The sequence below is a fragment of the Oryctolagus cuniculus genome, chromosome 10, assembly GCF_051225735.1.
Source record: "Oryctolagus cuniculus isolate XC-2025 breed Fujian yellow rabbit chromosome 10, ASM5122573v1, whole genome shotgun sequence".
Taxonomy (NCBI): domain Eukaryota; kingdom Metazoa; phylum Chordata; class Mammalia; order Lagomorpha; family Leporidae; genus Oryctolagus; species Oryctolagus cuniculus.
The window spans coordinates 15199205-15216081 of NC_142876.1; the positions used below are offsets into that span (position 1 = coordinate 15199205).

General features: G+C 41.6%; 1 protein-coding gene across 2 annotated transcripts; it reads right to left on the reverse strand.

Moving 5' to 3' along the window:
* Positions 1-1395: 1395 nt before the first annotated feature.
* Positions 1396-16624, reverse strand: SERPINB12 (serpin family B member 12). 2 transcript variants are annotated; one of them, XM_008261380.4, is made up of 7 exons: positions 16439-16624; positions 14233-14364; positions 13312-13452; positions 11898-12015; positions 5852-5994; positions 4858-5025; positions 1396-3886 (listed from the first exon to the last, which is right to left on the reverse strand). In XM_008261380.4, the coding sequence occupies exons 1-7, from the start codon at positions 16604-16606 to the stop codon at positions 3482-3484; spliced, it is 1275 nt and encodes a 424-aa protein (XP_008259602.1). In that variant the 5' UTR covers positions 16607-16624; the 3' UTR covers positions 1396-3481.
* Between the last annotated feature and the right edge of the window lie 253 nt (positions 16625-16877).

Genomic DNA, 16877 nt, shown 5'->3' on the forward strand with positions numbered 1-16877 from the left:
TATGATTAGCCAGAAGTTGGATTAGAAGTAGCAGTTGGACTTGATCCTGAACACTCCAAACTGGAATGCAGGTGTCGCCGCAACACCCATCCCAGTGAACCAATTGTTTTTAAACCAACATCACCTCATTTGTACTACATGTCAGCTGTGCTGGATAAATGGAATATTGAAATGAAAAATAGAGGATTTACCTCCTGGTGATTTTCATGCTGTGCTGATTGCCTCGCATTCATAGCAGCCAAATTACACAAGAGGTCTTCAAAAAGTTTGTGAAAATATGCATTATGAAAAACCTTCATGATTTCAAAAAATTTTTGCACCAAAATGAACTTATCTTTACTTTCATTTTTCCACAAACCCTCATAGCTCTTTCTGTCTCTGGTTGCCATACAGGAGGATCAGTATTGCTGGTGTAAGAAAAATGAAGACTCAAGGGTTCCTTATTTTGAGTATAATTCTCAGTGTTTGATCAGCTTCCACTTAGAGGCTAGATGAAAGTGGAATCTTCTCCTCCTTGTGTAGCCTGCCTCTGTGGTTCTTTAAACAGATAGGGTAGATGAAATATAAAAATCTGGGGCAGCAGGATAAGCCACTTCATGTGATACCAGCATCCCAAATGAGCACTGGTTCAAGTCCCTGCTGCTCCACTTCCAATCAAGCTCTCTGCTAATGCACCTGGGAAAACACCTCTGTGTGTGTGTGTGTGTAACTCTGCCTTTAAAATAAATAAAATAAGTCTTTTTAGAAAAGAAATCAAGAACACTGCTACAGAGTTCTTTCTACCCTTAACCCCACCAAAACTATTTCACTTGTGATGACTAAAATGGTTAGGATTGAAGGAGCCAACACATGTTCTCACCTTCCCCTAAGTCATCCTTAGGTAGCTTCCGGCAGTATGCAAATGGCTGCAGAAAAAAAAAAATGGCTAAGAAAGAGAGGGTAGGAGACAGTAGTAAATACAATGTAGAGAAATGGATTCCAGAATTTAGATTGGCAGGAATCTGTTGTTCCTGAGCCCAGTGGAAGAAGTAATGAGAGGAAACAAGGCAGACTGGGGCATTGGTGACTGATACCCATAACCCTTGATTATGCATTGCTGTTTAGCCCCATTCACTGTAGTCAGAAGAAATTTTTTTTGTGTATTCTGATGAGCAGTTTGTTATTTTTCTTGGGTTTTTGCCACTAATGTGAGTTTTCATCTTTTTTAATATGCCTTGGTATGTAATTATGCTGGAAAAGTGTAAGAAATCATTACTGGGCCAAGATATATTTTCCTACATAACCAGTGTATACTGTTAATTTTATAGATTTATGTATTTCAACATTCTTGTGAAAAAAAATTTAAACTTGGCAACACACCGTATGTAGTTTTTAAGATTTTATTTTTATTTATTTGACATCAGAAATACAGAGAAGGAGAGAAAGACAGGTTCACTCTCTAAATGGCCAGGGTTGAGCCAAGCCAAAGCCAAGAGCCAGGGGCTTCCTTCGGGTCTCCTACATGGGTGCAGGGGCCCAAGCACTTGGACCATTCTTCATTGCCCTCCTGGGTACACTAGCAGGGAGCTAGATCAGAAGTGGAGCAGCAGGAACTTAAACCAGCACCCATATGGGATGATGCTGACACAGTACTGTCTACTCCACAGTGCCGGCTCCACATTGTATGTATTGTAACTAGCAACAAAAAAGGGATTTATTCACTAAGAAAAACTATTCTAATCAATCAAAGGACAGTAAAGAATAAATTTACATGTTAACAGAAACATTAAAGAATCTTATTCTTTCTCACTGTTGTAAATAGATAACATTTACCCCACATGCTTCAAATTCTGAGAACTCTCAAGATAAATCAGAAAAACATGTTCACCAAGTAAAAGAATAACAACACAAGAAACATCAGACAATGCCAGCCCTGTGTATAAATCTCAGTGTCTAATGGGCTTCCTGTCACTGGATCAGTGTCGCAATGACACCAAGTCAGGCATGGAATCAACCCTCAAAACATTAACCTCAAAAGGAACCATAGAGGAGACTAAACTTTTGATTACCTGAGAGAAATTTGACCCATAAAACATGCATTCTGGGGAATAGACTGTCTCAAACGGCCTCATATTACCAATAACAAATTGTTTTATATCCTAAGTAAGTTTTGACACTGACAAGTCTGGGTGAAGAACAGGGAATGTGTCCCTCACATCACAAAGAAATCACAGCACAGGAGAGGCCTGAGGGAGGAGGCCAGCGTTGGAGCAGATAGTTGACCTGCCCTTTCCTGCAGACTGCTACTGCCACTCCAGGCCAATGCAAGGGCAGCTAGGTGGAGGACAGTCACCAGGCAGGGCAGGGAAACTGGGTCACAACCAAGAACAGGAATTTACCCTGACAAAAGGAGACTGACTTGTTCCCTGAGTTACACGTGTCACTGGTCATTCCCAGGTGTTCGGCTAAGGCAGAGGGCAAAAACACAGGTGGTCTTATCAGAGAACAAAGGGCCTGGGTCCAGGAGTCTGAACACATGTGTCAGGCTTTCAGCAGAGCCAATCTGCACAGGAAGCTGGCAGCCCCTAGACAATGGTTTCCATGTACATTGTGCCCTGGTACAGGCATCCAGGCATGAGCCCTCTGGCAGGGGGAATAGTTTCATGTGGCCAGAGTGCAGAGAGGCGGTCTTGGGAAATCTGCTGTCCACAAGGGCAATAGGCCCTTCTGTCATCTTATTGGCTACTTAGGAGTAACTAGCTCCCAAGGGGAGTTCTCTAAAGAAAACGGTGAAGAGGTGGAGGAAGTGTTTATTGATGCCCTACAGGACTAAATATGGAAAACTAAGACCAATCTCATCTAAATCAACTTACCATGGGTTCAGTGTCAAATTCAAAGTATCATATCCTGCTCTGTGCAAAACAAATTGTGGTTGGAAATGTACCAAGCCCTACCTCCTCACAAGTGAAAAGACCTCACACAACAGTGGAAGACACAGGAAGCAAAAGCAGAGCATCTTGCCAAGTGAAGATCACAATTACAACTGCCCTAGAGACAGCTGAGTTTCCAAAACACATTGCAGCCAAACACTCTCTCTGACCACCCCTGTCAAGATGGCATCTGAGTGTCCCATCTCTTAGAAGTAGTCTAGAAACTTGAACTCAGGATTCCTGCCTAAGGAGGTAGATAATAAAATCAAGACCACTGTGAATTGTGTTGACCTTCAGGTCTCAGAGGGTGAATCTGTTTGCTTAAATGTTTAGGGTGGAAAGTTAGGGAGGGAGCAAAGGCCCTCAGTACTAAGACTTACATGAAGATCAACTCCGGGGTGTGAGAGAGAGGACAAGCACACCAGTTGACAGCTGGAGGAAGGCAATGTACAGCCCTAATGGAGGGAAGTCAGATTTAGATTTTAGCCAAAATGCAAGAGCCTGTGTAATACTGCAGGAAGACTGTATGGCAATCTTCCTCCAGCTCTCCAGTAGGAGACAGAGCATCCTTTTCAAGGAGAGCAGACCCGGCCATAGAAGAGAATGCTTTGGCTTTTGTTGTGTCTGATGAAAAAGAGGAAAGGGTGGTTGGCATTAAATTCCACCCAAGATGGCACTGACATCTCCATGCCCACAGAACCGCTGGCTGCGGCTGCCTCCGTGCCATTTTCATCCACCTCCACAAAGGCTTTGTGGACCACCTTGGATAAATATAAATTGGGACTTAGAGAGATTCCAGTAAGATCAGCCTTGCTTTCATCAAAGATATCTGTAACGCCCAGGTCTTGGAGAATGCTATTGAGATCATAGGTGTCTTCCAGGGTGAACTGGGGGAAGGAGACATCTACTTTCTCTTCTGACATGTTTTCTGCGCTACACCAGGCTGCTATGGTTTCGTAGGTGATTTTCCTTTCAAGCTGTAACAGAAAGAAACATAATATTTAGGGTCAGATCACCAGCCTGAAAAGAACACTCCAATTACTACCAAGTGCCTAAGCCTGTTTCAACAGTATCAACCTTCAAATCTAAATCTCAAAATAGTCTGATTTCATTTTAAACTCCTCCAAGCAAAACTCTTTCCTCTTAAGAAGTTATAGGACCATTTGGATTCCCATGTGTTTTGGTGTCTGACAGATCAGTGTCCAGAGCCAAACCAAGCTCAGCTGATTACTTGAGTAGGCTCGGGAAAGCCCATACATTCTAAAGTCAAACTTCTTCTATTAAACAGAGATAATGCAATTAAGTTCTTGCAAGGACTAGGACAAATAATGTATGTAAAGCACTGAACATGATGTGCCACATAAAATTTGAAGAATGACTTTTACTGATATTATAATTATTATACTGATGCTTCTCCCCACTTTTCTTCTCTTTCTGTTTCTCTTTACCCCCAGGACAGTATGCAGCTGAGCTTCCTCAGGCTTCATTAAGTCCTACTCTACAGGCAATGTGTTCCAGTATTAGTATCTGGACTTCTGTCAAGGCACATGCACCCCAAAACAGGATTCTGCCAACGGGCCTTTTACTGAGCTGCAGCAAAACAGTCTGAGTGAGAGGCCAGCAGTCAGGATTTCCACAGAAAAGGAAAATTGTTTCATTTACGGCGGTTCTTGAGTTACTCAGCATCCAGTGTCCTTGGTTTGGACAACTGGTTCAGACAGCTACCAGACTGGAGAGGAGACTTCTATTCCAATGTTCTTAGCAATTTTACTTTACTGTGAAACAAGTGAGGAATAAATATCTCACATAATTCAGATGATCCTTATACAGTCTTCAGTTTCTGATAGCTCAGGCATCCTTCTGCCTCAGGATGGCAAATGGTAGGTGGTGGTGTTCTCCAAAGCTCTATAGTTCAACATTTTGTAGGGACATAAAAGTTGGGGTTTACCTCTTGCAGGCCCTTCAGGTTGTCTTCAGAGGAAGAAGGCAGCAGGACAAACATGCTGAGCTCCCCTTTGGTGTACCTTATTTCCAGAATCTGCACTTTCAGCTCCTCTATGAAGCCAAGTCTAAACAAACCCTTCTGCTTCATCATCTTCACATTCTTCTTTTCATTCTGCAGTGGGCAAGACAGCAGGTCACAGGACTGCCATAGTGAACTCACAATTCAGCGGCCCCAGCTCCCCTCAGCAGAGGGGTTGTTTAAGATGAAAGGGTCAGCAGCAGAGGTTCTGAGCCACGCCAGTGATCCGAGCAGAGTAGCCGCCCGTTGTCCTGTCAGCACTTCTCTTGCCAATATTTTATCTTGCCATATTTTTATCAGTTCTTTACCTCCCAAACCATTTGTTGGTAGACCTTCTGTGTAGGCATCTACCCAGGTCTCAACTAGCAGAAACCCAAAAAAAGGCTCAGTGAACTTGAAGTAATGATGTTTATTAATAACAAAATGTGTTCATCATAAATGTAAGCTGTAGCTCAAAGATTTAAATTTTAGATTGGAGTCTACAAACAGCCAATTTCTTAAAGGAAATTACAACTGGGCCATCTAGAAAATGTTGAGTTCAGCTGGTGCCGCGGCTCACTAGGCTAATCCTCCACCTTGCGGCGCCAGCACACCGGGTTCTAGTCCCAGTCCGGGCACCAGATTCTGTCCCGGTTGCCCCTCTTCCAGGCCAGCTCTCTGCTGTGGCCAGGGAGTGCAGTGGAGGATGGCCCAAGTACTTGGGCCCTGCACCCCATGGGAGATCAGGATAAGCACCTGGCTCCTGCTATCAGATCGGCGCGGTGCGCCGGCTGCAGCACACCGGCCACGGCGGCCATTGAAGGGTGAACCAACGGCAAAAGAAGACCTTTCTCTCTGTCTCTCTCTCTCACTGTCCACTCTGCCTGTCAAAAAAATTTTTAAAAAAAAGAAAAGAAAATGTTGAGTTCAAATAAAGTACCTCATTTATAAAGAAAAGTGCATCGACTGTGTCTTTATAATCAAAGCGTCTTTCCCATTTGGCCTTGAAGTAAACAGCATTCACCAGCACCAGCACCGTCGCGTCATTAATCATGCCCTTGCTGAAGAGTTCCTTGATTTTACCTAAAGAAAAGATCCCAAAGAATATTCGGAATTTGCACTATAGCAAAATCATACATGTAGACAGACTTTTTAAATAAAGTTTAACATTTTCAAGGTTAGAGAGTATCTCGTCAAGATCTAACCCAAGGGGGTGGCACTGTGGTACAGCAGGTTAAGCCACAAATTGCAGTATCAGCATTCCATATTGGAGTGCTGTTTTGAGTCCCAGCTGCCCCACTTCTGATCCAGCTTGCTGCTAGTGTGCCTGGGAAGGCAGTGCATGATAGCCCAAGTACTTGGAGCCCTGCCACCTATATGGGAGTCCTGGATGGAGTTTCTGGCTCCTGGCTTCAGTCTCGGCTAGAACTGACTTTTTTAGTCACTTGGGATATGAACCAGGATATGAATACAGGATCTCTTTCTCTCTCTCTCTCTTTCTCTCTCTATCTCTCTCTCTCTCCCTACTACCACCATTCTGCTTTCTAAATAAATAAATGAATATTTTTTAAAAAAGAACTAACCCAAGAAAATTAAACCACTCAGTGTCATGAGTGACATGAAAGGTTAGTTAAAGAGGTAGAGTGATGGGAGGAAGAACTCTCTCACTCCATCCTGGAGTGATGACATCATCCAGAGCACAATAATTGAGGGACCATCCTTTAATTCTCCATATCACTTGTCATCAGACATCTTAGACCATGGTTTATCTTCCTAATTATAGATCCAACCACCTGGCTATTTTATCATCTTCTTGAGAAAATAACATGGTATAAATTTTCTCTTTCAAGCATTTATCACAGTATTTCAAGTGTCCATCACATAAAAATGAAAATACAATGCTTATTTTGGTGCAAGAAAATTTTAAACTATGCCTAGTTTTTTATAATATGTATTACCCATGTATATTTTGAAGACTTCTCTATGTACTTACAAACTAAATATAAACAAAAGCATACACAAATATAAAAAGTATAAAGATAGTATAAGCAAAAACACACACAAATGTACCAGGCTATGATATGAAACTTATTTTGTAGAGACCTTTACATGCCCTCTTTCACACCATCTCACGTAAAGCATGAGAAATGGGTTTAATTATCCTTTATTTATAGCAGAATAAACTACAACCAATGAGAGGTGAGACCAGTCCAGAGTCCTCCAACTCTCTTTTTTAAAGATTGATTGGTTGATTTATTTGAAAGCCAGAGTTACAGAGAGAGCAGGGGAGAGACAGAAAGGCAGAAAGACAGATCTTCCATCCCTTGGTTCACTCCCCAGATGACTGCAATAGCTGGGATTGGGATAAGCCAAAGCCAGGGGACAGGAGCTTCCTCCAGGTCTCCCACATGAGTGAAGGAGCCCAAACTTGTGGGCCATCCTCTGCTACCTTACCAGACACATTAGCAGGAATCTGGATCAGAAGTGGAACGTCCAGGACTTGAACTGGCACACATATGGAATACCAGCAATGCAGACAGTGGTTTAGCCCGCTTTGCCACAATGCCAGCCCGGGCCTTCCAACTGTTGACCCAGCTCTGGGGAATCCTCACACAGTAAAACAGGCTTAAACCCAATACCATCAAGCAATAGTTCATTTTTAGGGTACATCCTTGCCCACCTCAAAAATACCAAGTCCTCAGTTACTTGCATGTAATCTGAAGTCTTAAGACCCTTCAACTGAAACCTATAACAACAGACTGTGTTGACACCATGTACATTTAAAATACCATGGGATAGGGGCCGGCGCTATGGCACAGTAGGTTAATCCTGCGCCTATGGCACCGGTAACCCATGTAGGTGCCGGTTCTAGTCTCGGCTGCTTCTCTTCCAATCCAGCTCTCTGCTATGTACTGGGAAAGCAGTAGAGGATGGCCCAAGTGCTTGGGCCCCTGCACCTGCATAGGAGACTGAGAAGAAGCTCCTGGCTCCTGGCTCCTGGCTTCAGATCGGCACAGCTTTGCCAATGCAGCCATTTGGGGAGTAAACCAAAGGAAGACCTTTCTCTCTGTCTCTCCCTCTCACAGTCTGTAACTCTACCTCTCAACTAAATAAAATATTTAAAAAAAAAAATACCCTGGGAGAGTTAATTCACTTAAAAGAAAGTAGTTCCACATCAAAGCTTTCAAAAAGTGTAACACTTCCTTGACTTAATAAAGCTTTTCCTGTGCAAAAAAAAAAAAAAAGTTTCTTTTTTTTTTTTTAAAGTTACACTTATTTAATTTACTTGAGAGAAAGAGAGATCTCCTATTTGCTGTTTCACTCGCCAAAGGCCTGCAACATCTGTGCTAAGCTAGGAGCCAGAAACTCCATCAAGATCTTCCATGTGGGTAGCAGGGGCCAAAGAATTGCAGCCATCATCTGCTGCCTCCCAGGGTCTGTATTAGCAGGAAGCTGCAACTGAGAGCAGACGCAGGACTTGGGTGCAGGCACTCTGACATGGAAGGCAAGCATCCCAAGAGGCATCTTAACTACCGCTGCAAATACCCACCCCTGAATTTCTTCAATTAAATACTTTCCTCTTGACAGCTGAGCGGAGCCCTGAAGGAATGGGAATTTTTATGGCATGTGGAAGAAAGAATGACAAACAATTCTGAGATTTAGAGACTTCTCCCAAGGAAAGGCCAAGGATACCTTTGCCCTAAGTCAGTGTGAGGACAGGAAACATGAACAAGAAGACCTTAGATGAAAGAAAGGAGCAGAAATTATTGAACCAGGTACCAAAGACGAACTGAAAAGTCAAATAGTGTTCCTAGACTGTCAGTGACTGATAGTTTTATTCAAAAGGCAGAAGCAGCAATGCTTGATCAAAAAGTTCCTTGATCTGAACGTGCATTTATCCTAGCAATTAAAGCATTCACGTCTCACATTGGAGCTCATTCAAATCTCAGCTCCAACTAATGACTCCACTTCCTGCCAGTGCAGATCCTGGGAGGCAGCAGTGATGGCTTAGGTAATTAAGTTCCTGGCTTTCACACAGGAGACCTAGATTATATGCCCAGCTTCTGGCCCAGATCTGGCCCAGCCCCGGCTATTGCAAACATTTGCAAAGTAAACGAGCAAATGAGTGCTGTCTTGCACACATACTCTCTCTCTCTCCCTTTCTCTCTCTCTCTTTCTCTCTCTCCCTCTTTCTGTATGTCTCTTTCTCTCTGTCTCTCTGCCTTTTAAGTAAATAAATACTTTTTTTAAGGTGCCCTGGTCTGTGTCCAGCAGTTGACCTGACTCTGCAAGTTACTAACCTTTATGCTTAAAGGAAAGTGTTCTTTCTATTTTGCAAATCCATGCATATACGGTCGAAGGCAGTGCTCTCTAAGGCCTACCCAGACCAACAAGAGGGCTCATCTGCTTCCTTCCTGCCAAGGTATGCCAGCAAGACCACTGACCATTGCAAATAAGAAACAGGAAAGAAAAGGCATTAGGGAGAAGTTGAGGCCACACACTTGCTGGCCACACTGAGCTCAGAAGCTAATTCAAAGTGAACAGTCTGATTTCCGATTTTTTTTAATTTACTTACTAATGAACAAGTTAAAATGTATATATTTACTATGTACAATATGTTTTGAAATATGTAGACACGGTGGAATACCTAAATTAAGCTAATTAACATGTGTACTGCTGATGAGGCCAATCTTTACATAACAATTATAATGAATAACACTTCAAACCTGAGGTCACAAATCTGATTCAATAAAGTTTTATCATTCTTAGAAACCCTTTTTAAAAGAAGGTCACAGATAGGGCATACAGACTTTTCCTTTATGGGAAAAACATAATTTTTGAAATTTTTTCATTAAGATATTTGACTATGTTATAAGAAGACATAAATCAGTGGCAGAAAAGAAAATGTGAGTGTATAGACTGCATTTTGCATCTTGAAGAATTAAGATGGTCAGATCAGAGTGTTGTTATCTTTAAAAAACGCTCCACTTTCTTAAACCTTCTTGGGCTTCCATTTGTTCTTAGTTCCTCACACAAAGCAATGAAGTAAAATCTTTTATATTATTAAAATCTTTTATATTTTTATTAAGTCAATGCAGATTTAGATATTACTTTTATAAGTAAATATAAAACACTCAGGTTTGAAAGTCACTATAGTCCAATTAAAGAATTTTTAATGTGTCATGTTATTTTTCTTGTATGAATAATGTTGTAAATCCAAGAAATGGGCTTCTTAGTAATTCTAATTATGACAAATTAACTCCAGTTTCAATGAGTCTTTTATAGGGAAAATGAGCTTGAATTCTATGGGCAAATGAACATTTATCACTGAAACACTGATTTGTTTCCAAAAATAATAGTTATCCAATCCCACCATCAGAAAGAAACCTATAATTAAAGCATTAGAAATATATACGATTGTGGTTTTAATGATCTGTGATTATTTTAAAATGTATTGTATATGAGAAAAACTTACATATTTTACTTGATCACTGTTTATAACCCTTGCCTATATTCCTGTTGAACTACTGTCTTTTTACTTTTTACTTGTTAAACTATTTAATGGATCATTAAGCCTTTGATTATAATATAAATTAAAAACATTATCTTAAAAATTTTTAATGAAAAAATTGAGAAAATTTTCAAAAGAAATATTGAAATAGAAATCATAACCTGCAAGGAGAACCAATTTAAAAAATGAAACTGTAAGTTCCATTTACAAAAGGAAATATTGCTTTAAAGAATCATGGAATTTACAGAAGCAAGAGACCTCCTTCCTACTCTGTCATCTTACAGACATAACTACTGAGGCTCATGGAGCTCACTAACACCAGGGTCTTCTGGCAAATCTAGGAGCAGTCAGATCCAACTTCAGTTAGTTTCCATTTTGTTTTTTAATGCAAGCATCTCAGGAATAAAGAGCTATAACCTTACCAAGTTGAACACTGCCAAGACATAGATTTTTCATGAAGAGTAGTATTATTCCAAAGCAACGCAGTTTCTATGTCTATTGGGATAGCCATGTAACTGAGCTCCGTGAAGAAGACACACTACCAGTAAAGGCTAGGGAGCTGCTGACAATGAGTGCCCAGGGGGGTCATGGCAGACAACAACTTCCCATTGCAGCAGAAAAGCATGCTTGATAATATAGCTGCTGGCAAGCCACTCAGGACACTCGGCTGTATTTAAATGTGACTGGGGGGGGGGGGGTGGTCAGCGCTGTGGCGTAGTCTGCTAAGCCTCCACCTGCAGTGCATGCATCCCTTACTGGTGCCAGTTCGAGTCCCAGCTGCTCCTCTTCTATCCAGTCCCTTCCTAATGGCCTGGGAAAGCAGCAGAAGGTGGCTTGGGCCCCCGCACCCATGTGGGAACTGGGAAGAAGCTCCTGGCTCCTGGCTTTGGATCGGCTCAGCTCTGACTGTTGCAGCCATTTGGGGAATGAAGCAGTTAGGGATGGGGTCTCTCTCTCTCTCTCTCTCTTTCTCTCTCTTTCTTTCTCTCTCTCTGGCTTTAAAATAAATAAATGTGCCTGGGAAGGAATGCCCAGTTTAGGGGCCCCACTGAAGCACAATCTGACCTCACTTCCATTTGAAGGCCTCTATTTTGCTGGGAGTTGGGTGAGGATAAAAGAGGAGTTTCGTTTTAGAAGATTATTCCATCTATGTGGAAATCAAAGTGCCACTCTTTGTCACTAACTCTGTATCCCCCTTCACTCCAAAAATAACTCTGAATCTAGTTAATAAGAACAGAATTTTATTATATCCATGTCCTCTGAGTAACGAATCTCTTCATAATATCAGCTTTGTACTGACATTTTAAAGTCAACAGAAAAAGTTAACGTCTGCTAGCATTGTGGTTGACTGAAAGGCCTCTAACCTGTATAATAGAGCAAAGAGCCATAATAAATATAATAATAGAAGCTAAGCTGCCTTGTTTTCTTTGAGATAGAAAAGGAAATCAGCAACAATGGGCTTGGCCTTTCTTACCTTGGCATTGAGATTCAACCCAGAAGTTAACCATTTGTCTGGAGTTCTCAGGGTCTTTCCGAAAATCAGCACTTTCGATCGTTGTGTGGTAAAATTCAATCACACCATCTACATATTCCTGTTCAATTGGAATAAATGGAAAATGGTGCAATAAAATCAAATAGTGATGCTAACAGTTAAGAGACATTCACAAGAAGTCTAGTGAGCTGTGTCTGTTCACTTAACTTTGGAGGAGCAGTTATGTCCACCTATACCTAGCCTCAGTCTTAACTGGCAGTAACAACACTTCCGTTATTGTAGAGACAGGACACAGAACATGGACTCACAAAGCAGTCCACAGTGACACAGTGATGGGAAGGGCCTTTCCCCATCAGATACGCTTCTACCTCAACAATCCATTTGTGAAGACATCACAAGATAAATATCAAGTAACTTGAGAGAATTAACTACAAATGTTTCTGTTTCTACAAACTAAAACCCCACTTAATATTTGCTGACTTACCCACTAGTTTGGTGCTTGTATAACTTTTTGAATGTAATCAATGCCATAAGGTTGTATGTTTAAAAATATTTACAATAACAAATTTTGTTAAATGTATTTTAAAGAAAATTTTAAAATGGGTAATGTAACACACCAGTACCACTGATTTATACACTTTTAATAGGTGAATGGTATGATATGTGAATTTGTATCTCAAAAATACAGTTTAAAAAAAAAAAACATAAAATTGCATTTCCCTAGTAAGAGAACACACCTTTTGTGGTCAAAAGGATGTTGTTTCTGTCCAGGTATCACCAAATGTGTCCCATATCTGCCAGCGATTGTACCCTTAATGTTTATTGTTTAGTATGTGGCTCCTTCTAGTGACTAGAGAGGAGCTAAAAGCCAAATTGAGACACATGTTTCTCTACACACAAAGCTGGCTAGCCCCAGCCTTCAGACGTGCTCCTCAGGCTTCGAACACAAGCTCCTTGTGCTGTAGCTCCCCTTCTGAAGGGCACACGTACAAAAGTTCATCGGGCGTAGCCTGGTTGTGTGGCACAAAAGATCATTTTAGAGAAGTACCTTGGGGGAAGCCAACAGGTAGAGGAGCTACAGAATACTTCCATTTTCATAGGGAAAGGTTGGTCATGAGAAATGCCATTACCAAACCCATTCATGCCCCAAAGCTATTACTCATATGACTCTTTCTTACCCATTCTATTCCACAGACAATGGACCATGTAATTTCTCATACTGAAAGCTGGGAGACACAAATTTTGGGATAGCAAGAGGTGGGTCCTGAACATCCCACCAGTCCACAGCACATCATCCTATCAAAGGTCTGTGTGCCAGGTAGCAGGTGAGTAATCTAGCCATTCATCTTTAAACAGTATGCTCTACAGTTGCAATCATCTGCCGTGCACAACTCACTGGGCGGATTGGGAATTCCTGCTCTCCATAAAGCCGGTTGGCCATACTCATGGTGTAATCAGGTTTGATTCTGTCTATTTTGGAGAGAAGCTTGCCGAAATAGCAGCCGAGTAGTTCATTCTCTTCCTTGGAAGACTCAGTCTAACAAAGAACAAATAAAATGTGAGCTTAAACATGAACCAGAGCTAAACACCACTAAAAGTGGGGTAAGTTTGTATAGAGCTGGAGTCAGAGCTGTTTTGTGAGATTTTGTTACTATATGCTAACAAAATTTTTTGTTCCTTGTAGGGGGAGCATGCTAGAAAGAAGAGAGGAATGGGAGGTGAGAAGTGATCCCCCATTAAAGGTGATGGCCCCCACATCACTGTGAGTTCATTCAGGAAAAAAAAAATAGCGTGTGTCTCAGCAGTGCACATTGTAGTTAGAATGGGGCACTTGATTTTCTTTGCACTCAAAATGTCCAAGAAATGCAGTCATCTCTCCACCCTCCTCCTAAACTCTCTAGCATAGCAGTACCCTGGAGAATATCTCTGTTCCTTCTCCTGGTATGAAACAGCCAATAAAAGATACATGTGTCAGTACGGATTTCAGCATGAAGTAGAACATCCTGAGGTGGAGCGGAGAGAGCAAGAACTCCACCGCTCTTCCTCTTCAACCATGCTCCGTCCTGGCAACCGATGGCCTATAGAAGCAGGCAAGGATCTGAGTTTCTTTATCATGAGCAGAGGATACTAGATTTTTCAGTGGGATATTGCTTCTAAGAAACTTAACCCACTGCCAAAGATGTATTAAAAAGCACAACTAAAAAGGAATGGCAGATCATAGGAGGATACTGCTATTGGTGGCATCCAGGACCCAGTGTTCATGGATAAGCAACAATCACCACATACAGTTCAGCCAGAAGGCGCAGTGGTGACTCACCTCTGGACCCACTGATCCTGCCGTCCCTTTCTGCCCCTCCGGAGAGCTGTCAGGAGGCACTTCTTTTTTACTTTTCAGACAGGGATTGACATCTTTGCCCTCATCCTGGGAAATTTCATTGAAGTGTAGTACCTGTGTGATATTGACAACGTCTTTCAGATAATATGAACAATAAAGGTCCGAATAGATTCATAAACATTTCATAGTGTGACAATAACAATGATTACTTAGACAAACAAAAGGACCAACAATAGTTTAAAGTAAAAGGGGTGCTTCTTCCCTTGGGTTGTGAAGTGGAATGACAGAGAGTCATTGAATGCCAAAGCCCTGGGATTGCATTTAGGAATGCATAGAACCAAACTAAAACAATATCGAGGAATCTAGGAGATACACCTAGCCTTGAGCACTTTACAGATGGCCTGTTAGCATTGACTGTAATTGTAAAATACACACCAGATCTGAAAGACAATACGAAAAACAAAGAATGTTAAACATCTAACTAAAATGGTATATTGATTAAATGTTGCTGTGAGAATAGTTTTGATATATTGGTTAAATAAAATTTGATATTAAAAAATTGACCTTACTTTTTTATTTTTTAATGTGGCTGCTAACATTTTAGTATTTGTATTATATTTGGATTGGCAGCACTGACCTAGAGTTATAAATCAACAGCGAAAGATAAGCTGTCTAGAGCATTGCAGAAAGGAGACAAGGGATTCATTCTGCATGGTTCAGCTGCAGGTTGTGAGCAGGTGACCTCCAGTGCCTGAAGTAGAGACGCCTACAACCAGATCTGGAGGACACAAGCCACACTCTGCAGCTAACCTTTGCTAATGGAACAGAAAGGAGATGAATAAAGCAGAGCCACCATAAACACATTCTGCCTTGGTCTATAAATTCTACTCCTCCTGGCTAAGGGGCAATACCTTAATTCATGCCTAATCCTTGAGCTATACCAGAGATCCAAGGAAGTATAAGACCAACCCAGGAGCTGATAGTCTGTTTGAGGATTTGTTCTTGTCACATTCACTCATTTATTCTGCAGATATTCACTGGGTACGTACTCTAAGCCAAGCACTATTCTAGGATAAAATTCCTGTTCTGTAGGAAGTTAAATTCTAGTGGAGGAGTAATACAAAAAGCAATACACATAGTAGTTAATGACTGTGTGGAGTATGTTAGAAGGGGGAAATGCCATGTGAGAAAAAGTAGCTGGAATCTTGTGGAGCTAGGGGCCAGGATGCAGCATTAAATTAGGAAGTCAAAGTAGATCTCCTAGAGGAGGTAAACTCTGATCAAGGATTTGAAGGAGAAAGTCAATTAAAAGATCAGTTAGCCGAGGAATAACCATCAGGCAGAGGGAGCTGGAGCAAAAACCCTAAGGCAAGGAGGCCAGTGTGACAGGCTCAAGGGATGGTGGGGAGAAGGTGAAGGAGATGGAATCACAGGGTTGACTGGGAGTCAGATCTCAGAGCTTCTTTGTAAGGTCTTAGACTTCTATCAGGAGCAAAGTAAAAGTCTGAGTCTTCAAGTAGAAGAGAAACAAAATGCGGCACAGGTTTTCAAAGGACATTTGGGCCTGCAATATTGAGAACAGACTGTCAGTGGAGCAGGAAGCCATTAGAGGCTGTCACAGTGACCAGGTTAGAAGAGATGGTGTGGCACAGACCTCAGGAAGGCAGTGAGAAGTGCCTGGGCTCCACTTACATTGCCAAAGAAAACTGTCTGATAAATGTGGTGTGAAGTGAGAGAGAAACACAAGAATCAAGGAGGAGGCCAAGATCTCCAGCTACTGGGTACATATCTGGGGCTTAGTAAATACTTACAATAGTTAGTGAAATGAGTGAGAGAGAACACATGCACATATCAAAATTTTCTAGGAATATTGATATCACTAATTATCAGGAGGAAGAATGACAGACATGCAGAAAGAGAAGAGTCAGAGGAGACGCATGAGAAAAGCTGGCAGATTGTCAGACAGCTTGGGAAGGCACCACTAAGGAGATGGAGATTGACTGACCTTGAAGAACAAGAGGATTGAAAAATAAAGCAAGATGGGGGAAATGCAACCGAGGCTCAGAGGTAGGCACACGCTCCAAGCCAGCCCAGGGTGCTGTAAGCAGAGCATCTCCACTTGCCCAAGTGAGATTAGCATCGGACCTGAGTGTAAACCCAGAGTTCAGGACCCTACACAGATACATACCTCATCAATCTGACGTGCACTGTCACTTCTAGCCCCGAGGCGGACCATACCAAGGGCAGCCGAGAGGCTCAGAGGACAGAAAAAGATATTTTTATGACCATCACTTTTGCTTATCTCTTGGAAAATGTCAAAGCAAAATTTGGTATTTGCTGCAACAAGAGAGTCCATTGGAAAACTGCTAAGAATCTAAAACTGAAAGAAAGAGGGAGAGAAATGGGTGATTGGAGGAAAATATCCAAGATATGAGTATTCAATATGTTATTAAGAACTGGAAAACAAAGGTCATCATTATTTATAAATACAGATGTTGATGCCAGTTTTGATACAGATAGAGTTATATTTTCATTTACTAGTGTGAATTAGTTTCTTAGAATGACCATAACAAATTACAACAAACCAGGTAGCTTAAACAACAGGAATTTGTTCTCCCACAGTTCTG

What these genes read in the sequence shown, in the direction of transcription:
- SERPINB12 (XM_008261380.4), bottom strand. Translation starts at nt 16,606, where the DNA reads ATGGACTCTCTTGTTGCAGCAAATACCAAATTTTGCTTTGACATTTTC. An exon ending in CACTTTTCTTTATAAATGAG is followed by an intron (nt 5,026 to 5,851) that starts GTACTTTATTTG and finishes TGCCCACTGCAG; the next exon opens with AATGAAAAGAAGAATGTGAA. An exon ending in ACCTGAAGGGCCTGCAAGAG is followed by an intron (nt 3,887 to 4,857) that starts GTAAACCCCAAC and finishes TTTCTGTTACAG; the next exon opens with CTTGAAAGGAAAATCACCTA.